The following is a 23,314-nucleotide window of genomic DNA, read 5'->3' on the forward strand; positions in this document are numbered from 1 at the left end:
CCCTTTTCTGAACCTTTTCCAATTCCAGTAGAACTTTTTTGAGATGGAATGACCACATCTACCTGCAGTATTTAAGATGTGGGCGTACCATGGATTTATTGTCTTCGAACATTAGTTAGACTGTCTTAACCAACACCTTGTAACAGCACATCGTTAAATCCTAGGGTGAGATTTTCACATGCACCCAACTGACCTAGGAGCCCAAGTCTCATTGAGTTTCAGTGACATGACTTCAGCTGGGAGTCAGTGGGATTTGGGTTTTTTAGTGCCAAAGTCACTTTTGAAAATGAGACTTAGGGTTTGTCTATACTTAAAAATGTTGCTGCTTTAACTATGCCAACAGTTGAAGTAGCCTGTAGTGTGCACAGTTATAACAGTGTACAAACACTTACACCAATAGATCTTATTTATAAGCTATACTAGTAGAAGGCACCTTTATGTTAGTATAAATGTGTTTGCACGAGGCCTTTTACCATCATAACTATGGTGGCAAATAACCCACACCCCTAACGGGCATAAGTATGCCAGTAAAACTTTTCTTGTGAGAACCAGCCCTTAGGCTCCTAACTCAGGCACTTTTGAAGATGTTACTCCTAGTCAAGATAGTCGTAGAGTAGCCAGTCTTTGGAGTAAGTGACTTTACTAGTAATGTTAATGTTTAAAGCAACCTCACTGCCCATTTCCACCTTCAGTGAGTAACTCTGTCGTCAAAAAATATGGAGCTGTTCCAAACACAGCAGTGTGCTTTTCATTAGCAGTGAGGAAAAAAATCATACTGTGCATAAATTTACTACGAAGCCCATGTGGTTTGCTATGAACTAATGATGATGTATGATTTTAATAAAGAAAACCATGATTTCATTAGCTAACGCTGTGTGCAACTCAAGCATACGAGGGCAAAAACAAGGCCGGTCCCATCATGCATTAGAGCATCATTCATCAGTTAAGCTGAATGAGCCTTTGTAATGAAACCCAAAATCAGGTGGGTTTTCCCCTAGTTGTGGTTTCTTTACCAGCCCCAACCTGATCCTGATCTTATTTACCTCAGCCCAGTAGAACTCCGCTGACTTCAGTGGCAGTGCTGCTTCACACGTGTGACCAAGACCAGAATAGTACTGTAAGTTTGCTAGGTGAGGGCAGATGGTCCCTGAGAATTGGGGGCACAGAGAGATAGTAAAAGGAGTGATGACAGATACTGAGCCTTGTCGGCGGAGAGCCAACTTCTGGCTGAGAACGAAGGTCACAGGGGATCCTATAGATTCCTGGGTCCATCTTCCTCCTCCCTGGCCCAATCCTGGGCCCGGCAGCAACTGGTCCAGCCCCTGTGGGTCCCGTTCTCCTTTCTGTCTCCCTCCTACAGGTGTACATGAGTTTGCAGGGGGTGGAACCAAGCACCCCTGCCCTACTAGTTCTGCCCATCCAGATCCTCAGGCAAGCTGCTCCCAGGTGCACCCCCCAAGACGCCTACTCCCCAGTCTAGATTCCTCCCAAATACTCTTCTTTACAATACAGATCCCCCATGGGCCTATTCCCCCTCCCTGATAACCAGCCCTTTCTGGCACTGCATTCTGAGGCTATGGAGATGATTGTGATGTTACAAACATTTGGACTTCACATGTTGTAATAATAGCACTAGGAATAATAATAATTTGCACATACAGGATATAGTACTTTTATGCTGGAGTTCTGCAGTGCTAAAATTAACCAGTCACTCATAAGGCTGCTTTTAACCCATATATCCATTAGCATTCAACTAAGGTTAGGGCCCAGCTGTAGAGAAGAATGATGCTCGAATGGTTAATTCACTGGATTAAGACTTGGGAGATATAGATTCATTTCCTGGCTCTACTACTGACTTTCTGTGTGTCCTTGAGCAAGTCATTATCTGTGTTTGCCCCCCTTTAAAAAGGGAAAGTATTTCTGTTCTCCCACTGTCATAAACAGATAGCTAAGGGTTAATGTCTCTTTCACCTGAAACACCTGACCAGAGAACCAATCAGGAAACCGGATTTTTTCAACTTTGGGTGGAGGGAAGTTTGTGTAAGAGGTCTTTTGTCTGTCTGCCTGTTTTCTCTGAGCTTTGGAGAAGTACTTTCTACTTTCTAGTCTTCTGTTTCTAAGAGTAAGGACAAAGAGATCAGATAGTAAGTTATATGGTTTCTTTTCTTTGGTATTTGCATGAATATAAGTGCTGGAATGATTTGATTTGTATTCTTTTTGAATAAGGCTGTTTATTCAATATTCTTTTAAGCAATTGACCCTGTGTTGTATCATCTTAATACAGAGAGAACATTTGTATTTTTTCTTTCTTTTTTATATAAAGTTTTCTTTTAAGACCTGTTGGAGTTTCTCTTTACTTCAGGGAAATTAAGTCTGTACTCACCAGGGAATTGGTGGGAGGAAGAAATCAAGGGAAAGCTGTGTGTTGGATTGCTAGCCTGATTTTGCATTTCCTCTGGGTGAAGAGGAAAGTGCTTTTGTTCCAGGATTGGGAACGGAGAGGGGGACTCACTCTGCGTAGTTTCACAGAGCTTGTGTCTGTGTATCTCTCCAGGAGCACCTGGAGGGGGGAAGGGAATCAGGATTATTTCCCTTTGTTGTGAGACTCAAGGGATTTGGGTCTTGTGGTCCCCAGGGAAGGTTTTTCAGGGGGACCAGAGTGCCCCAAAACACTCTAATTTTTTGGGTGGTGGCAGCAGTACCAGGTCCAAGCTGGTAACTAAGCTTGGAGGTTTTCATGCTAACCCCCAAATTTTGGACGCTAAGGTCCAGAATCTGGGAATAAGGTTATGTCATGGTGTAGCAGCGGCGGGATATAGACAGAACCCAGAAGCCAGTAGGAATATTATATTTTTCTTTTCTCTGCTAAGGGCTTTTTAGCAGAGAGAAACAGTTTGGTTTTAAAAGGGAACCAGAGAGAATTTTTTTTTCTGCTCTCTCTAGCAGTTTGTGGCTTGCATAGTAAGCAAGAAGCCATTAGCAGACTATTGACAGTCTATTGTCACACAATAGCACTCCCATTGAGAGTCATACCAGCACTCTATATGCATGCAAATAAAGTGGTTTTTCTGGTTTCCCTTCATTGAACATTAGCTAGAGAGAGAAAAGGAAAAAAGCACTGTTGCTAGGCAGACTTCAGGAGGCAACAGAGAGCCTGCAGTTCAGAAAATAAACACCGGAGGGCACCCCAACACAAGAAAACAGGAACCATGACTTCTAAGGCAAAGATTGACGCCGAAGAACAAATCAAAGACGCTGAACACAGGCGACAGATGGAGATGAAAGAAAAGGAAGAAAGCCTCAAACTGGCAGCCTTCCAAAGAGAACAGGCAGCCCAAGAGGCAGCACACAAAAGAAAACTAGAAGAAGAAGAGGTGGCCCACCGCCGAGAAATGGAAAAACAACAAAAAGAAATGGAAAAACAACAAAAAGAGAATGAAGAGAAGGAAAAACAGAGAAAACATGAACTGGAGATGGCAAAAGCTGGGCTGTATGTGCCAGCCAACCCTAACAACCCGGCGCCAATTATTGCTCCACAGCACAGGAAATTTCCCACCTACAAGGCAGGTGATGACACCGAGGCCTTCTTGGAAAATTTTGAAAGAGCCTGTCTTGGGTACAGCATCCCCGAAGACCAGTACATGGTAGAATTAAGGCCACACCTCAGTGGACCTTTAGCAGAGGTGGCAGCTGAAATGCCCAAGCCGCAAATGAATGACTATAAACTTTTTCAAACCAAGGCCAGATACAGGATGGGGATAACCCCAGATCATGCCCGTCGGCGCTTCAGAACCCAAAAATGGAAACCAGAGGTGTCATTTCCCAAACACGCCTACTACATTGCAAAAAACTATGAGGCCTGGTTAACAGGAAACAACATTCAAACCTTGGAAGAAGTGAACCTCCTCATACAAATGGAGCAGTTCTTGGATGGTGTTCCTGAAGACATCACACGGTACATACAAGATAGAAATCCCAAAACTATCGCTGAGGCGGGGGAGATTGGAGCCAAATGGATGGAACTGGCAGAAAGCAAAAAAGCTACTGTCAAGGGGAACGATTACCCCAGGGGGCACACAGACCATAAACCCTACAACCGAGGACAGCCAAAGACCCTCCATACCACCCAAGTAAAGCCACAGATACCCTACTCTTCAACCTCACCAGTCTCCAGTAACTCACCTCGGCCCAGTGACCCATCAGATGGAAGATGCTTTAAGTGTAATGAACTGGGACATATCAAGGCCAACTGTCCCAAGAACACCATGCGAGTGCAATTCATTACACCACCATCACTCCAAAGATCCCCAGGCCCAGATGCCTCTCAAATACCCTTGGAGCGAAGGGAAAATTTGAGAGTGGGCGGAAAGAAGGTTACTGCATGGAGAGACACGGGGGCACAAGTGTCAGCTATCCACCAATCCTTCGTTGACCCCAAATTCATCAACCCAAAGGCCAAAGTTACAATTTACCCCTTCATGTCACAAGCTGTAGACTTGCCTACAGCTCAACTGCCTGTCCAGTACAAAGGCTGGTCAGGAATGTGGACTTTTGCAGTCTATGACAATTATCCTATCCCCATGCTACTGGGGGAAGACTTGGCCAACCAAGTGAAGCGGGCCAAGAGAGTGGGAATGGTTACCCGTAGCCAAACCAGGCAAGCTTCCAGACCCATTCCTGTTCCTGAGCCGTCCACAGACGCCCCGTCTGTGTTATCAGAGACCCAGACAGAGGTAGTGGACCCGGATTCCATGCCTACCACTGAAACAGCCACAGCATCTCCAGTCCCAGGCCCGGAACTGGAACAGCAACCAGCACCAGCAAGTGCAACCACATCTTCAAACTCAACGCCAGAGGGCGCCAGCAAGCCAGAACTGGCAGAAGCAAAAGACAGCCATACCCAAAAGGCTCAGCCAGAGCCTGAAATACCCTCAGGTGCACCAGCGGAGAGTGGTTCACCAGCAACGGAAACAACCCCATCACCTACATCGCTTCCAGAGGGACCAAGCCCAAGTCCACAGTCTGAGGAAGAACTGGTGACCCCAGCCTCAAGGGAACAGTTCCAGGCTGAGCAGGAAGCAGATGACAGCCTTCAGAAAGCGTGGGCGGCGGCACGGAGCACCCCACCGCCTCTCAGCTCTTCAAATCTATCCCGGTTTGTTATAGACCAAGGACTTTTATACAAGGAAATTCTTTCTGGTGGACACCGGGAAGAATGGCAGCCGCAAAAACAGTTGGTGGTTCCAACTAAGTACCGGGAGAAGCTCTTAAGCTTAGCCCATGATCATCCCAGTGGCCATGCTGGGGTGAACAGAACCAAGGACCGGTTGGGGAAGTCCTTCCACTGGGAGGGGATGGGCAAGGATGTTGCCAAGTATGTCCGGTCTTGTGAGGTATGCCAAAGAGTGGGTAAGCCTCAAGACCAGGTCAAGGCCCCTCTCCAGCCACTCCCCATAATTGAGGTCCCATTTCAGCGAGTAGCTGTGGATATTCTGGGCCCTTTCCCAAAAAAGACGCCCAGAGGAAAGCAGTATGTACTGACTTTAGTGGACTTTGCTACCCGATGGCCAGAAGCAGTAGCTCTAGGCAACACCAGGGCTAACACTGTATGCCTGGCCCTAACAGACATCTTTGCCAGGGTAGGTTGGCCCTCTGACATCCTTACAGATTCAGGGTCTAATTTCCTGGCAGGGACCATGGAAAAACTGTGGGAAACTCATGGGGTGAATCACTTGGTTGCCACCCCGTACCACCATCAAACCAATGGCCTGGTGGAAAGGTTCAATGGAACTTTGGGGGCCATGATAAGAAAATTCATCAACGAATTCTCCAATAATTGGGACCTAGTGTTGCAGCAGTTGCTGTTTGCCTACAGGGCTGTACCACATCCCAGTTTAGGGTTTTCACCATTTGAACTTGTGTATGGTCACGAGGTTAAGGGGCCATTACAGTTGGTGAAGCAGCAATGGGAGGGGTTTACGCCTTCTCCAGGAACTAACATTCTGGACTTTGTAAGCAACCTACAAAGCACCCTCCGACACTCTTTAGCCCTTGCTAGAGAGAACCTAAAGGATGCTCAAGAAGAGCAAAAGGCCTGGTATGACAGACATGCCAGAGAACGTTCCTTCAAGGTAGGAGACCAGGTTATGGTCTTGAAGGCGCAACAGGCCCATAAGATGGAAGCATCATGGGAAGGGCCATTCACGGTCCAAGAGCGCCTGGGAGCTGTAAACTACCTCATAGCATTTCCCAATTCCTCACTAAAGCCTAAAGTGTACCATGTTAATTCTCTCAAGCCTTTCTATTCCAGAGACTTACAGGTTTGTCAGTTTACAGTCCAGGGAGATGATGCTGAGTGGCCTGACGGTGTCTACTACGACGGGAAAAAAGACGGTGGCGTGGAAGAGGTGAACCTCTCAACCACCCTGGAACGTCTGCAGCGGCAACAAATCAAGGAGCTGTGCACTAGCTTCGCCCCATTGTTCTCAGCCACCCCAGGACGGACTGAACGGGCATACCACTCCATTGATACAGGTAATGCTCACCCAATCAGAACCCCACCCTACCGGGTGTCTCCTCATGCCCAAGCTGCTATAGAACGGGAGATCCAGAACATGCTACAGATGGGTATAATCCGCCCATCTACCAGTGCATGGGCATCTCCAGTGGTTCTGGTACCCAAACCAGATGGGGAAATACGCTTTTGCGTGGACTACCGTAAGCTAAATGCTGTAACTCGTCCGGACAACTATCCAATGCCACGTACCGATGAGCTATTGGAAAAGTTGGGACGTGCCCAGTTCATCTCTACAATAGACTTAACCAAGGGGTACTGGCAAGTACCGCTAGATGAACCTGCCAAGGAGAGGTCAGCATTCGTCACCCATACGGGGGTGTATGAATTCAATGTCCTTCCTTTCGGCCTTCGAAATGCACCCGCCACCTTCCAGAGGCTGGTAGACGGTCTACTAGCTGGACTGGGAGAATTTGCAGTTGCCTACCTCGATGATGTGGCCATTTTTTCAGACTCCTGGCCCGAACACCTACTCCACCTGGAAAAGGTCTTTGAGCGCATCAGGCAGGCAGGACTAACTGTTAAGGCCAAAAAGTGTCAAATAGGCCAAAACAGAGTGACTTACCTGGGGCACCAGGTGGGTCGAGGAACCATAAACCCCCTACAGGCCAAGGTGGATGCTATCCAAAAGTGGCCTGTCCCAAGGTCAAAAAAACAGGTCCAATCCTTCTTAGGCTTGGCCGGATACTACAGGCGATTTGTACCACACTACAGCCAAATCGCTGCCCCATTGACCGACCTAACCAAAAAGACCCAGCCAAATGCCGTTAAGTGAACTAATGAGTGTCAAAAAGCCTTTACCCAGCTTAAGGCAACGCTCATGTCTGACCCTGTACTCAGGGCCCCGGATTTTGACAAACCATTCCTAGTAACCACAGATGCATCTGAGCGTGGTATAGGAGCAGTGCTCATGCAGGAAGCAACAGATCACAACTTCCATCCTGTCGTGTTTCTCAGCAAGAAACTGTCTGAGAGGGAAAGTCACTGGTCAGTCAGTGAAAAGGAATGCTATGCCATTGTGTACGCCCTGGAAAAGCTACGCCCATATGTTTGGGGACGGCGGTTCCAACTACAAACTGACCATGCTGCACTAAAGTGGCTTCATACTGCCAAGGGGAACAACAAGAAACTTCTTCGTTGGAGTTTAGCTCTCCAAAATTTTGATTTTGAAATTCAACACATCACAGGAGCTTCTAACAAAGTTGCTGATGCACTCTCCCGTGAAAGTTTCCCAGAATCCAGTAGTTAAAAAGTGTTCTTAAAATCTAAAGTCTGTTAGTTATATACTTAGTAGTATATGTAAAGGTGCATGTGTTGTATTAATCTGTTTATTTTCAAGTTCTAGAAGAAATTGCCGCCAGTGAGCTTCCCCACTGTCTGCAATTTGGGGGGCGTGTCATAAACAGATAGCTAAGGGTTAATGTCTCTTTCACCTGAAACACCTGACCAGAGAACCAATCAGGAAACCGGATTTTTTCAACTTTGGGTGGAGGGAAGTTTGTGTAAGAGGTCTTTTGTCTGTCTGCCTGTTTTCTCTGAGCTTTGGAGAAGTACTTTCTACTTTCTAGTCTTCTGTTTCTAAGAGTAAGGACAAAGAGATCAGATAGTAAGTTATATGGTTTCTTTTCTTTGGTATTTGCATGAATATAAGTGCTGGAATGATTTGATTTGTATTCTTTTTGAATAAGGCTGTTTATTCAATATTCTTTTAAGCAATTGACCCTGTGTTGTATCATCTTAATACAGAGAGAACATTTGTATTTTTTCTTTCTTTTTTATATAAAGTTTTCTTTTAAGACCTGTTGGAGTTTCTCTTTACTTCAGGGAAATTAAGTCTGTACTCACCAGGGAATTGGTGGGAGGAAGAAATCAAGGGAAAGCTGTGTGTTGGATTGCTAGCCTGATTTTGCATTTCCTCTGGGTGAAGAGGAAAGTGCTTTTGTTCCAGGATTGGGAACGGAGAGGGGGACTCACTCTGCGTAGTTTCACAGAGCTTGTGTCTGTGTATCTCTCCAGGAGCACCTGGAGGGGGGAAGGGAATCAGGATTATTTCCCTTTGTTGTGAGACTCAAGGGATTTGGGTCTTGTGGTCCCCAGGGAAGGTTTTTCAGGGGGACCAGAGTGCCCCAAAACACTCTAATTTTTTGGGTGGTGGCAGCAGTACCAGGTCCAAGCTGGTAACTAAGCTTGGAGGTTTTCATGCTAACCCCCAAATTTTGGACGCTAAGGTCCAGAATCTGGGAATAAGGTTATGATACCCACCCTTTGCCTATCTGGATTATCCATTTTTCATGGCAGGGACTGTGTTTTATTGTGTTTGTAGAGATTTCATAACGATGAATGAATCTTGCTCTTGGAAGTGATCTCCAACGTGCCACTGTAATATAGATAGTAACCTAAAGTTCTTTTGGGCCAGAAAGTTTGTATTGTATAGGTAATTTATTGGTCCAATAAAAGGGACCACATTATTTACCTTACAGTATATAGATAGAGGGTCGTACCCTTTTAAATGGCTCATGAGCCCTCTAATTGTGCTCAGCATATTCTGTGTTTTAGAAGCTGCCAAAAACCAGCCAGGTCAGCAGTGGATTGTGTATCATTAATAAACACGGCTATTTGGAACCCAGTGGTGGTGGTCTGTTTGTTTCAGGTTGCTATTGCTGTGTAAGGAGCAAAAAGACACACCACACCATGAATCCTTTTTTTCAAGGCCTGATGTTGTTCATTACAGAAGATTCCTTTATTGAAGTGGCCTACAATAGCCGTAAAAGGGTGTGATATGTAAATAGTCACATTTCAAACCCTGCAAAGAGTCCTGAGGAACCTTATAGATTAACAGAAGTATTGGAGCATGAGCTTTCACATGTGAATACCCACTTCGTCGGATGCATGTAGTGGAAATTTCCAGAGGCAGGTATAAATATGCAAGCAAGAATCAGGCTAGGGATAACAAGGTTAGTTCAATCAGGGAGGATGAGGCAGCTGAGGTGTGAACACCAAGGGAGAAGAAACTGCTTTTGTTGTTGGCTAGCCTCACAGTCTTTGTTTAATCCTGAGCTGATGGTGTCAAATTTGCAGATGAACTGAAGCTCAACAGTTTCTCTTTGAAGTCTGGTCCTGAAGTTTTTTTGCTGCAGGATGGCTACCTTTAAATCTGCTACTGTGCGTCCAGGGAGATTGAAGTGGCAATACACAAAAACCTGTAGGAGAACAGGCACGAAAGCTCATGTTCCAATACATCTGTTAGTCTATAAGGTGTCACAGAACTCTTTGTCGCTTTTACAGATCCAGACTAACACGGCTACCCATCTGATACTTGATTTCAAACCCTACATCCCGCTGGTAGAATTCTCTTTATTTTAATTTTGAGTAAAAAACAGGTTTACGCATTCATCAATATGGCTTTAGACTGACTGCTATTTTTGCAGATAGCTTAAATACAAGTTATGAAGTATATGAAACACAGAGCCTGTTCCTTAAGTGTGTGCCAGCTAGCTAGTTGGAAATCTGTAAATTGTTGGAAAAAATATGCAGGGTCACTAGATAGCTGAACCAAATATCGCTTAATTCATGTAAACAATTCTGGCTACTTAAGATGAATTAAGTCTTGCCCTCTGCGGGTCACCCCATGAAAACAAGAGAGTATAAAGTAAACTGGATATGAACAGCATGATATTTATCAGCAGTAATGATCCTCTGGATTTTGCTGATATGGACTAGTTTATATCAAACCAGTGTTTTACATTCCTAGCTTCCCCCTTATCAAACAAAGTAAATAATCTTCACTCCGTAACCTGTAAAAATCTTTATTTAAGAAAGGATTATTTCCACAGATTCTTCCTTCATCTCCCGGCAGTGGAAGTAACAACTATTTTTTCCCTGCTCACCCCCCAAATCTCAGGTGTCTGGATCATGGCCTACTGTACATAGAATATTGCTACCCTTCTCACATGCACATGGGAGTGTGAACACATGCCTCCCCTCACCTGTAGCTGGATAGGTAAATGTTGTTATATAACAGCCGTGCCTCATGGATGTAACTGTGCTAGGTGCTGTACATACACATAGTATACAAATAGAGAAGCTCACAATCTGGATAGTTAAGAGAAGCAAAGGGTGGGAAGAAAAACAGAGGCACTGAGAGGTGAAGTGATTTGGCCAAGGTTATAGCAGGTCAGTGGCAGAGGTGGGAATAAAATCCAGGGTGAAAACCTCGCCTCATTCAAGTCAATGGCAAAACTCCTACTGACTTCAGCAGGCCCAGGATTTTGGCCCAGATCTTTTAAATCCCAGTGCAGTAACCCATCTACTAGGTCATGCTGCCTCCCATAAGTATTTATTTAGACTGGGATTTTCAAACTGCCTAGCACTGGCCTAACTCAGTTCCTACTGAAGTCAGTGGGTAACTCTGTGCCCAGGGAAGTCAACCGTTTACCAGAGGTAGGCCATCACTTAGCCCTTTTGAAAACCCCACCTTCCACCTTCCTCCTTGATTCCTGCTTCTTAGGACCCACTGCAAACACTCCTTACCCAAGCCACATTCCAATTGACTTCATAGTGATGAGTCTCCCAACCCCAAGTCAGTCACTTTTAAGCCTCGAGCCACCCTGAGTCAGGAAACTCTATGTTTTCTTAATTTGCCTTTTTAAGAAACTCCATCTGAGGTAGGCTGCTTGCTCGTGGGATAGTGCATTAGCTATAAGATCATGTATCTGATGCTGGCAGCTCCCCCGACACAAGAATTTTTTAACAAAATAAGTGTCGTCTGCTAGCATCCAGCAACAGCTCCAACTCAATCCTCATTGTTAACAAATGGCAGAGTGGTCTAGAAGGCAATAGCAGCTGGAAGGGCTCAAACTCAGGCACATTTTTGAGCAACTCTCTTGAATTGCTGTGTGTGTGTGTGTGTGTGTGTGTGTGTGTGTGTGTGTGTGTGTGTGTGTGTGTGTGTGTGTGTGTGTGTGTGTGTGTGTGTGTGTGTGTGTGTGTGTGTGTGTGTAAAAGATCCCAAAATGACACTTGAGGAGAAGAGAAAAAATTGCAAGTTTTTTAACAGTGAAGAACAATCCATCCCAATACCTAGAAAGTGTGATGCTGGGACAATCAGAGCAATGAAAAATCACAGATTTTCAAGCTTTTCAGCATCCTTCAATTGTTAGTGGTAAAGTGCCACTTATTTAAAAATAGTTGAACTTCAGGTCAAATGTGGGTGGGAAAAGGGAAGTCTTCTCCTTGTTTAAATTGGCTCTTTGAGCTCTTAATAAATGAAATGCACCTAAAATAACACACAGTCTTTTAGCCTCCATCTGGAAAAAGCCATACCAGGCAACGAGCATGATTCCTTTTGAAAACAAAAAGCCTTCTCTGAACTTGCCAGAGAGCCCCTGAAGAAATCACAGTCTCAGCTCTGCATGAAAGGGTTTCACTCCTCTCTCTTTCTTTAAATTTTCCCTTCCCTTGCTCTTGACTTTTCAAATCACTCCATTTCACTTAGTGTTCCACAGAGCCCCAGGCAAGGCTGTCGGCTGCTCAATGTTCAGCTCTGAGCACCTCACGATGAACAATTATGTAGACAACCTGGACTCCAGAAAAGAGCAACAAAAATGATTAAAGGGCTGGAGGAGTCTTATGCGGGAAAAGTAAAAAAGCTACATAGACATATTGCTTGGGTAAGTGATGAGTAGAGAACATGCCAGTCACGTAGCACATAGATATTTGAAGGGCAAACACCTCCAGGAAGGGGAAGAATTAGGCAGTACAGTGCTAGGGAGTATAATTAAGATCTTGTCTACATGATGGTTAAAGCCCCTAAGTCATTTGTGAAATACTGTGTCCACACTAGACCACAAGTGATCTGATAACCAGTTACAACAGACTGTTTTTCAACTGGGGGAAGTTGAGATACTATAGAGTTGGGGACCCTGCATATCTCAACAGATAGATGTCTCTCTTTCTACTCAGGTGGTCTCCCTTCTTTCTCTCTTTCCTCACAGCAGGGCCAGCTTTCAAGATGCTCCCTCACCGTGGTTTCTGTTGCTCACACAACCAGGCTAAGAATTTTGGGGAGTGCTAGTAAGAGGATCCCATGGGGGTATACCTCATAGATAATGGACTCATTTTACATAGAGCAGGCATGAAGGTCGCCCTCGGCCACCTGCTGCAGAATCAGAATCAGCTGCGTGTTCTTTTTACACCTACCATAAGATTTACCTTTCCAAGGCTATCTGCATATGCACTCATTTGGTCTGAAAGCTGAAAATCTTCATTCTCTTCCTCCAGGTTGGGCCCTGTGGTCACATGCTTCATGGGTTCTAAGAAGAGTTGTGCTCAAGATTCTCCCTGCCTTTGTCTTCTCCTTCCATCCTCTGCTTTCCCCATCTCTGTCTGGCTCTCCCTTAAGCTCCCTCATTGGCTAGTCTCCTATTTAACCACCCCTCCCAGCTCCCTGGGGGATTGGAACTGCAGGACTGATCATATAGCTGGCTGCTTGTCACCTCTGAGCCAACCAAGAGACTTCCTCCACCTAGCAAAAGTCTGTCACCTCAACTTTTCCTGCTCTGAGAGAGACAATGGGAGCTGGAGGGAAGCCAAGATGGGAGAGAGCTATGGGTGACAGGCTGGCTGGCCAAGAGGAGCAGGAAAGGAAGCCTCAGCTGTTGGCCTCTCGCCTGCCTGGCAGTCTCCAGGAAGCAAAAATTTACAATAAAATGTTGGCAGCCAGCCAAGAAAATCCAGATATATATGGGCAGCAGGCCAGAGAACAACAGGAATGAGAGGCTCTGGCCAAATCCCACAGGTTAGGCAGGTCTTCCATAGGAAACCATCCTGCACCAGCAGAGATGGAGCAAATAGACGACCTAGTAGGTCTTTGCAGCCCTAACTTTATGATTCTCAGGTCCTTCTTATCTTATGTTTAATAGATGACACAGCACCTCCTGTTACCAGACTTGGGCCCTGCACCAAATGGGCAGACTTGGGAGAACCCATGAAACTCATTGCAGAATCTGGGCCCTGGTATCTAAACTCTAGACCAGTGGTTCTCAACCTATTTACCACTGTTGGCTGCAGGTGTGGCTCAGAATGTGTTATGGGGGCTGCATTCAATACTAATTGTATGGCCCTGAGGATGTCACATGGGCCGCAGCTCGGTGCTGATTGGGCCGCAGGTTGAGAACCACTGCTCTAGACTTCTCCAAATTCATTCTCAGTTTGGTGCTGAGTGCAGGCCTGGCCTGTGTGCCCTGCATCACTGCACATGTTGTTTATTCAGTGTTAACAGACTTAAATATAAATAGTCTGACTTCCCCAGAAAATGGTTATCTGGGTCTAAAAGAAATCCCAGAAGTACCACAATGTTTCCATGAGGCTTGATTTATACAGTAATTGTTTATTTTGGCTTCCTACTCGTTATGTCAAGGCAAGGCAAACTTTATGAAGCCTCTTTATGTTGCACATGACATGTCACGGAGGATCCGTTGTTAATGTTTTAAATATTACACAAAGGACTTTTGGAAAAAAATTGAGATTGTGCCCTTTTTGCATCTTTATGAGGTGTTAAAGTGTGAGAGGGTTTTTTCCCCAGGCATGTCAACTCTGGTTTTGCTGAAGGACTTACTCAGCTCACAGTATATAAAATGTTAGCTTTCTATCTTAATTGAAGGCATTGGGTGGGTTGCTGATTCTTTAACAAAGAGCTTAACCTCTGTTTAACATTGACTAGTTAACAAAAAAATGAACAGTTCTTAAGCAGTCTGAGGGCTGAGCTACCCACAAATGGCACAAAAATAACTAAATCAGTTTCAATCCATTCTCTTTCTTATCATGGTGCAAGTCTGTGTGTAAACACACTGATTTTGGAATCTAAGTGTCCTATTTCAGATTAATTTTAGTTGATATTTTATCTACTTAATTCAAATCACAATGGGACACACATTCCCACATGGGTGTCTACATAGACTTGCACCACAATAGTAGAAGATAACTGAAATTGATTTAGTTATTACTGTCTGTATAGAAGGCCCAAGTAAAAATCCCTTCCCTTCTCAATTGCTTAATTTTCTCACCCAGCTGTTGTGGTGCCATCCATTCACAAGCTCTTGTGTCATCATAGTGCGCCCTAGATTGTAAGCTTGTTGGGGGGTCTGTGTTTGTATAGGACCTAGTACAATGGGGTCCTGGTCCATGACTGGAAATGCTAGGTACTATGGTAATGCAAATAATAAAAAAAGGCTAAATTTCTATTGTGAAAATCAAGCAGAAAAAATCTCAACCACTATCAGGTCTTTAGAAATGACAGAGCAACAATAGAAAGCACAAGCATAATTCTTTTCCCTCCTGGCTTAAAAAACTCAACCCTATGTAACCAAACCTACCATTATGCTGGCGTAACTCACATTTACACATTGTGGCTCTCTGTTCTCTTTTCATGGCTGGACCACATAGTGAGATTTATGAGTCTGCTACTGGCAGTGAGCTAATAGAGATGGATTTTCTTGGCTCAGGCAGTCGAGGCCTGTGGTTTTAGAGCCTCAGGTTCTGAGTCTGATCCCCGCTACCAACAACCCACCTGGCGCATCATGATATACTTGCACCCAGGTAACCCTTTCCGAGGCATGAAGACCACCTGAGATTAAAATGTCACAATCATGGATTTAAGCAGCCTAGAATAAGGGCCAATGGGGGTTTGACAGGCTGGAAGAGGAGAGAGAATATGGAGCTACACTCCATGCCAAAAGGTAAAACATTTAAATTGGCTTTGATTTTAATATGATTAACCAGAAATAAACATTCCACAATGCTGCTAAATCATCCCGGAGCTCCAAAAAGAAGTGTATTGCCAGCTGGAATGGAGCTGATTGCACCTAGATGCAGACATATTTGTAATAAATACTCCCCACAGCAGAGCTCCCCTAAAAGGTCTTCTCACATACTTCATATTATACATGCCAAACACTTCCCAATAGTAGGTATAATCTATAAACATGCATATGAATTTGACATACCATTGGTTTGCCAAGTAGTGTTTGCTCCATCTGTAGTTAAGAGTTATGAGAAAGTACTTTAATTTAATTAGGCGGAAAAATAACCAGATTCCCTAATCTCCCACATATACACCTCTCATTGCAAGGAGTTTATTACAGGCAGGGAGGGAACATGTTGTGAGAGCCTCTTGTTACGGTGTTGGCAGCACATCACTGGTCCGGATTTACTTAGGACAATATAGCAGACAATATGATGGTTTAAGATCACAATATATTTGTTCAGCTGTATTTTTATATTGTAGGATTTTTTTTCCTGGTAGCTTTAGAAATACTTATGGGGATGAGCAACTGTGTCTAAAAGCCCGTAAATGAAGGAAAGGAGAGGAAGGGCTATATGGTATGACAAGGCATCGTCTCTGGAAGTGAGGTGGCTGAACACTTGGAGAGACTTTTGTGATGTTTTAGAAGGACTTTCTTCTAAAACTGGTCAGCTGAATTAATGTAAAATCTGGGTGCATTGGCTGGAAATCGAGTAGATTGTAATGGTAGGTAGCCTCAATCACATAAACTAATCACTACTGCAGGAACGGAAGACTAAAATGTGACGTTGTGAGGCTCCATTAATATTTATATAGAGCTTTGACCGTCTCTTAGCTCTTGTCTACACTACAATGTATAATCATGTCTTAACACATGTTAAACAACATACCTGGCAATTTCAAGTAGACAAAGAACGAACATTTATCACTAGTTGTGTTTCATCCTAAACAACACTTTGCATTTCTTCAGTGCCTTTATTAAGGACTTAACTACACTACAATTTGCAATCTCATTAGTTAATGTGCTAAAATAGGCTTACAAATTATAGTGTAGACAATCCTTTAATTAAGGCATTAAAGAAATGCAAAGTATTTCATTTATATAAATGTAATTCATTATGTCTGTGATGCAACATGTAAAGAATGAAAATACTTTTAAGGCAACCCCATCACATTTCATGATTAGAAAGAACAAAACAGAATGCTAGATACAAAACACCTTCATGGCTTGGTTAAGTGTCCAAGGGTAGTAAGTCTTTCTTAACTGTGGGTACGTCTACGCTACCCACCAGATCGGCAAGTAGAAATCGATCGATTTATCGTGTGTAGTGCAGATGCGATAAATCGATCCTCAATTGCTCTCCCATCGACTGCTGAACTCCAGCTCGGCGAGAGGTGGAAGCAAAGTCAATGGGGGAGCCCCTGCGCGCCACGAGGATGCGAAGTAAGTAATTTTAATTTGATCTAAGATATGTCGACTACAGCTACGCTATTCTCGTAGCTGAAGTTGCATATCTTAGATTGATTTTCCCTCCCCCCAGTGTAGACCAGGCCTCAATCTTGTATTATTCTCATTTCCTTCAAGGAGATTGTGTGTGCACACATTTAAACCTCTCAAAACCATGGTGTCCCATTTAACATCACTAGAGAACTTTTTTGCACATATTTTTATCGAAAAATTGTTTTAGGCAGTATTATGATAAGATGATGCTGGGAGCCCTACAAATATAGTCGACTGATATCTATATCTATCTATATCTATATCTATAGATATAGATATGCTGTTCAATATTGTTTGAAGTTTATGCAGATTTTTAAGAATAAATTATTGGCTCTTTGATGTGCAAACTACCTTGCCTTTAAACTGGAGAACTTTTGATGGAGAAAAATTCTCTGCAGCCGCTTTGCCTTCTGAAATGCCTTGCGCTTGCACTTGGCTCGACTGAACGATAACTGGCGGCGATGCCTGTTTGTGGATGTGACCCCAGGCATTTCACTCTAGATATAGGTCTTGACCTCAGGTACATTTGGATTTGTAGTTTTTGGTTTTAGTGAGAGGAGCCAGTAGTAAAGGTCAGCTCTGTTCCAAACTTCATTACAGTTTTCGGTTTGGGCACATCTCTAGTTCTTACAGAATCTGAGCTCTTCAAGAGATGTCAGAGGTGACTGATCAAGAAGCAGGGTTCACAACAAAAGAGAGGCTGCAGCTAGAACACAATGTAGAATAGTTTGTCTACTAATGTAAATTTGTACAATTAATGGCTTCAACATTTTTTCTCTGCCTCATCATGAAAGTAGATATCAGGACAACTGTAGCTATCTACTCCGTTTAGAGTAAAAACAGGGAACATGGAACACAATGGAGGTAAGGAAGTTAAACATTCAGTGAACGTTCCATTTTGTAGCTTGCAAAGAAATCTGTGGCACCCCCCAAGAATACCCTATCTCAGCGGTTCTCAAACGTCATTGCACTGTGATCCCCTTCTGACAACAAAAATTACTACACAATCCCAAGGGCTTCAGCCCGGGGCGGAGGGCCTGTAATCTGAGCCCCGGGCAGTGGGACTCCGGTTTTGGCTTCAGCCTCAGGCCCCAGCAAGTCTAATGCTAACCCTGGCAATCCCATTAAAACAAGGTCACGACCCACTTTGGGGTCCTGACCCACAGTATTAGAACTGCTGCTAACTCTTTCCATTTGTCCACAGAGGACTCTGACGCTAGTGCTGCTGCCAAATAACTGAACTGGGAAAAACATTTTGGTTATTGACATGCAAATGACCTCATCAAACATTTCACCTCACTAAAGAACTCCCATGCTTACAACTGTCTGAGCAAACACCACTACATTTGAACTTGGGTAATATTTGCTTGGGAGAGACATACAAGTATGTTAATGATGCTGGGAGAAACTCTGGAATTTTAAAAAGTCTCCCAAACACTTTTATAGGATTCCTAGAACCATTGTTTAAAAAAATTATTTCGCACTGTATTTTAACACAACTGGAGACAATTACACAACCGCCTAAAGAAACTGAGAAATTCAAATGACAGATTTCTTGGTTTCTCTGACAAAATAAGTGGCATGAGAACCATCATAGACAGGAGGTTGAAAGAATCATTCTATTCCAAACTTGTGTTTTCATTTCCTTTGCTCATGGCAGCTGTGATTACATTAGCTTCCAGAAAAACTATGCAGTTGGCAACTCAGATTTCTCAAGAATATAGGGCGGTAATTTCATTAACATACAGCATCAATTACATTTTTAAAAAGCCACATGCTCAGTTCCTCCAGTGGAATCTTAGAAATAAGTTTTGCACTCTGTTAACTTTGAGCAAACCTCTGTAGTTCACCTTTAAGTAGTGAAAAGCCACCTGTGTAACAAGTGTTCCTGGATTAATCTCTTTGATGCATGAGATGTAATTGCTGTTGCAAGTTCAAAAATTCTAGCTTCCAGCACTGGCTATTGTCACTCTGGAAATGGACAGTGGTTAGAGGACATAGGTGGTGACTTCTGCCCATCGTCCCAGCAATTAGAATCCACACAGGGACCATCACTTGAAGAAGAAACAGAAAAATCACAAAACACTCACGCATGCTAGGCTTGTCAACTCTTCTGTCTTTTGCAAACAATTCTTGCTGATTCAATCTTTCCCATACCCTTTCCAAAACTTTCCAACACATTTTAAAATATTTTGGGGGATGAGAGGTGTTTGCTGCTGTCTTCTGAACCTCATTCCAGGACTAGAGTTGGCTGTTTCACCAATCGGCTGATCCCTTTTCCCTTCCTTCCATGACAACCCACCAACTTTGAATTTCCACCATCAGTCCTACTGACTCCCACACGTGGCATCATAAATGCCTGCAGGAAAGGAGGAAAACCACTATTAAACCCAGATGGTGCAGTGTCCCCCATTTTGCTGCAGGAGACACTGGAAGCCGGGAAGACTCTTCAAGTGCTGAGTCCTCTATCATGCCTCCTCACTAAAGCAACCAGCAGAAGGGAGAGCAGATCACTGAGGCCAGAAGAACAGAGATGACATTCTCCCCAAACCTATTCCCCTCTTTGGGGAATCATCCTTGTTCTCTGAGCACTGACAGGTATGCACAACAAACATTGTACACTCATTGAGAAAACTTTATTAGTGGCTTATGTGGAGGGTTTTTTCCCCCCGCTAAATTCAAACAGCCCATCTTCTAGTTCTCATTGTAGTTACATGTGTGAAAAATCATGAATTCATTTGTTCTCAACCTCAGTAAAGAATATAGCTATATGTGTTTTGTACAAAGTAAGCATAAATATCCATCCCTTGTTTAACTGACACATGATCCCTGGACACCTTCTCTAAGCCCACCCACCTGCTCTCATCTCCCCCACTTTCACACAGCCCCTGCACACCTGCTAAACATTACAGGTGAAAATCCTAGCTCCACTGAAGTCAATGGCAAAACTCCCATTGATTTCACACATACTGGCAACTTTACACTCATTCTGCCTCCTGGGTGCTGAATTCTCTTTTTCAGGCATCCTTCTTAAATCTCCATACTCTATCGACCTCTGCACAATAGCCTCATGACAGTATCCCAATACCTGTTACGTAACATTCCAGAGCATTACACTGACTGATAAACCTCAAGCAAGTTATTATTTAAGCATCTAACAACATGGAAAACAGCCTGTCAGGAACTTTAGTTATGGTCCATTACATTGTTATGCACATATGGGCGCACTCACACAAACAAGTAATTTGACATACAAAGGTCCCAAGTTCTTTAATACAAAGATCTCTTCTTCATTAAAATGTATTTGATGGCAGACTATGGATTTTCATTAGTATTTAATAATTCATAGGAGTTTATATTTGGATATGTGGTATCTCTTCTTAAAAGCAGCCATGTACGAGATGTCCAGATATTTGGCTAGCTTATCATAATGGAGGTTTCAATTGTTTGACCGATTATATATTTGGTCTCATTAAAAAATAAAATTGTACCGTAGCTCCAAGTAACTACTGTTTATGAGATAAAGGGTAAATAATTTTTTAGATACCCTCAAAAATGTCCCTCACTCAGTGCAAAAAAAAGATTTCTTTTTTAAAAAAAAGCATTTACGAAGTACACTATATTATGCATTGAAAAAATCCCTTTGCATTCCACAATGAATGAGAAAAACACTCCAACACTATAAATACATCTTACAAAACACTCCTGTGCTTCAGCTTAGCCGCACAACTGTAGCTCTTTTAGAACATTAAAGACATATCCTACTCTAAGGAGCTGACCATGAACAAACTTGGGACCCCTTGTGTATGTTACATATTTCAATACCACACTTCAAAGAAGAAAGTTAACTACTGTACCTTGTGACTAGAGTACTGTTTATTTCATAATCTAAACAAACACTGTAATACAGTCTATGCTTTTCTACTTTCCTGCGGACGTTACAATTAGCATCTTTTTTTGAAATAAAACAATCCACCATCACACAGAACAAGTGTGCTCTAACACCAGTAAAGAAGGTAGGAAGAGTCGGAATTTCCATCATTTTCCTGTGGCCAGTATTAGAAAAATATTTTTGTTTTGTTGTAGTAATGGCAGTGTAGCTAAGAATACAAAGACTACAGCATGTTTTTTCTCCCTGCACAGTTAATGTCCATCACAAGCATGCGGATGGTGATAAATATTAAGTATTTATTAAATGAAATGCATTTTTTTTTAAAAACAAGACTAAGTGTCTACATGTAAATGCAGTGAAGCAGGTATACGCTTAATTAATCAGAGTTGATTTCAACTGGCACCAAGACAAAGCATATTCTGACAGAGTCTAGTTAGTGTAGTCTAAATAAGACTTTCCTAGTGCTACTTATGAATTCCATTGCAAGGAATCTGCTTTCTAGTTTCAGAAAGCAGAAGAAAGGACGAGGGCTATAGCACGGCCAGTTCTGCATACATGGCTGGTGTTGTGCATGGGTGGGTTTTCTGGAAAAAGAGAATACTGTGTCCATTAGTATTTAAGAATGTCTTGTAAGTTTGTTACTTTCCTTGTGCCTAGCCCTCTCGATGTGGTTTTCTAGCCTGTTATTGTTCATCCATCAATAAAAATTCTCTGTGGTTCTTTTTGATCTTTCAATTTCTTTTTAAACCACAGAATGATCATTACTGTGTACTCCAGCCAAGATGGTGTGATTGAGTGATGAAGCAGAGCGGTCAGAGCCTTCGGTGGGGCCGTTGGCATTCTCACTGCGCTGACAGCAGAGGATCTGTTTGAAGGTAGCACTCATTTCTTTGTCCCGGTAGGAGTAGATGATGGGGTTCATGGCAGAGTTGAATTCAGCAAGTAGCAGGAAGAATTTTTCATAGGCCAGGACATTACACTGAGGACAGCAAACATCAAGGAGTAACAAGACTAATCCTGGGGTCCAGCAGATTATAAAAGCACCTAGTGAGAAAGAAAAATCAAATATCAATGTTCTGATCACATAACAGACTGTATAAATGATCTGACCAAAAGCAGCTGTCATAAATATAAAGGGAAGGATAACAACCTTTATGTGCAGTAACATAAAATCCCTCCTGGCCAGAGGTACAGACAGAGGTACAGAATCATTTTACCTGTAAGGAACTAATTAGTTCAATTAATCTAGTTGGCATCTGACTATAAGGACCAATGGGAAAAGAAAATACTTTCAAATCTAGGGGTGGAGGGAGGTTTTGTTTGTGCTTTCTTTGTTGGTTCCCTCTGGATAGAGAGACACCAAGGAGGTAAACCATTTCTTGAAAATATACTTTGAAATGATACATCTAAAATTACAGAAATTGTAAGTAAAGGCAAGGAAATGCGTTAGATTATCTTTTGTTTTAGCTTGTGAATTTTTCCTATGCTAAGAGGGAGGTTTATTCCTGTTTCTGTAACTTTGAAGTTGAGCCTAGAGGGGAATCCTCTGTGTTTTAAATCTTTTTATCACTCTCTAAAATTACCTTCAATCCTCATTTTACAGAGCTGCTTCTTTGACTTGTTCTTTATTATAAAGTTCTTCTTTTAAGAATTTGATTGATTTTAGTGTTCTTTTTAGGGTCTGGTCTGTACTTTATTAAAGGCAATTGGTTGGTATATTATACTCAAGCCTCCCCAGGAAAGGGGATGAAAGGGTTTGGCATGATATTTTGGGGAAATAAGAACTCCAAATGGTCCTTTTCCTGAATCTTTGTCTAAATCACATGGTGGTGGTGGCAGCAATACCGTCCAAGGACAAGGAAAGGATTTGTGCCTTGGGGAAGTTTTTAACCTAAGTTAGCAAAAATAAGCTTAGAGGGTCTTTCGTGTGGGTCCCCACATCTGTACCCCAGAGTTCAGAGTGGAGAGGGACTCTTGCCAGCAGCAATGTTTAATTTTATTTTTCTACAATAAATATACTCCCAGCAATTTCTTCAGTGACATGATGAGAGGTTTATCTCTTAAAATCCAAAAATAATGTTTTCTGGTAGCACTTCGAACCAGAAAAAGAGCCACCCCTCCCCTTTAAATATTCCCTCCTTGGCAAATATATTGCCATTTAAAGGTGATAATGAGAAGCATTTTTCCACTTCAGCTAGAGATCTTCGATTAAATCGTGCTCCCGGGAGACAATGCTGCAATTTACTTCTCAAGCTAACAACAAAGACAACTTTTCTGTTAGAGCTGTGAATGAAGCAGAAGAAAGAGAGAAGAGATGCAGGGAGTAATTCTCAAGAAGAATTTGTTTGGGTCCTGCTAATCCATTTCAGGCCCATTATGTAATGGAAAGTACTAAACATGCCCTGCGTGCACTGAAAGATAGTCCTTTCAAGGGCTTTATTTCCTTTCTTAGAGCTCTCTTCAGAAGCTCCTAAGGCTTCAGTAGCATGATTGCCAAAGAATCTTGCATTGATTAAAACACTTTCTCTCTCTACCTCCACCCCCTAC

The 23,314-nt window shown here is 43.0% G+C and overlaps 1 protein-coding gene across 6 annotated transcripts in view; it reads right to left on the reverse strand.

Moving 5' to 3' along the window:
* Nucleotides 1-20,732: 20,732 nt before the first annotated feature.
* The window catches only part of LPAR1 (lysophosphatidic acid receptor 1), a 122,677-nt gene continuing 120,095 nt past the window's right edge, over nucleotides 20,733-23,314 (reverse strand). For all 6 annotated transcript variants that reach the window (XM_030567458.1, XM_030567459.1, XM_030567462.1 and 3 more), the window contains exon 4: nucleotides 20,733-21,811. In XM_030567458.1, coding sequence (XP_030423318.1) covers nucleotides 21,510-21,811 — 302 coding nt within the window. In that variant the 3' untranslated portion in view covers nucleotides 20,733-21,509. The remainder of the gene's footprint in view (nucleotides 21,812-23,314) is intronic.

The sequence above is a fragment of the Gopherus evgoodei genome, chromosome 6 (assembly GCF_007399415.2).
Source record: "Gopherus evgoodei ecotype Sinaloan lineage chromosome 6, rGopEvg1_v1.p, whole genome shotgun sequence".
Lineage (NCBI taxonomy): Eukaryota > Metazoa > Chordata > Testudines > Testudinidae > Gopherus > Gopherus evgoodei.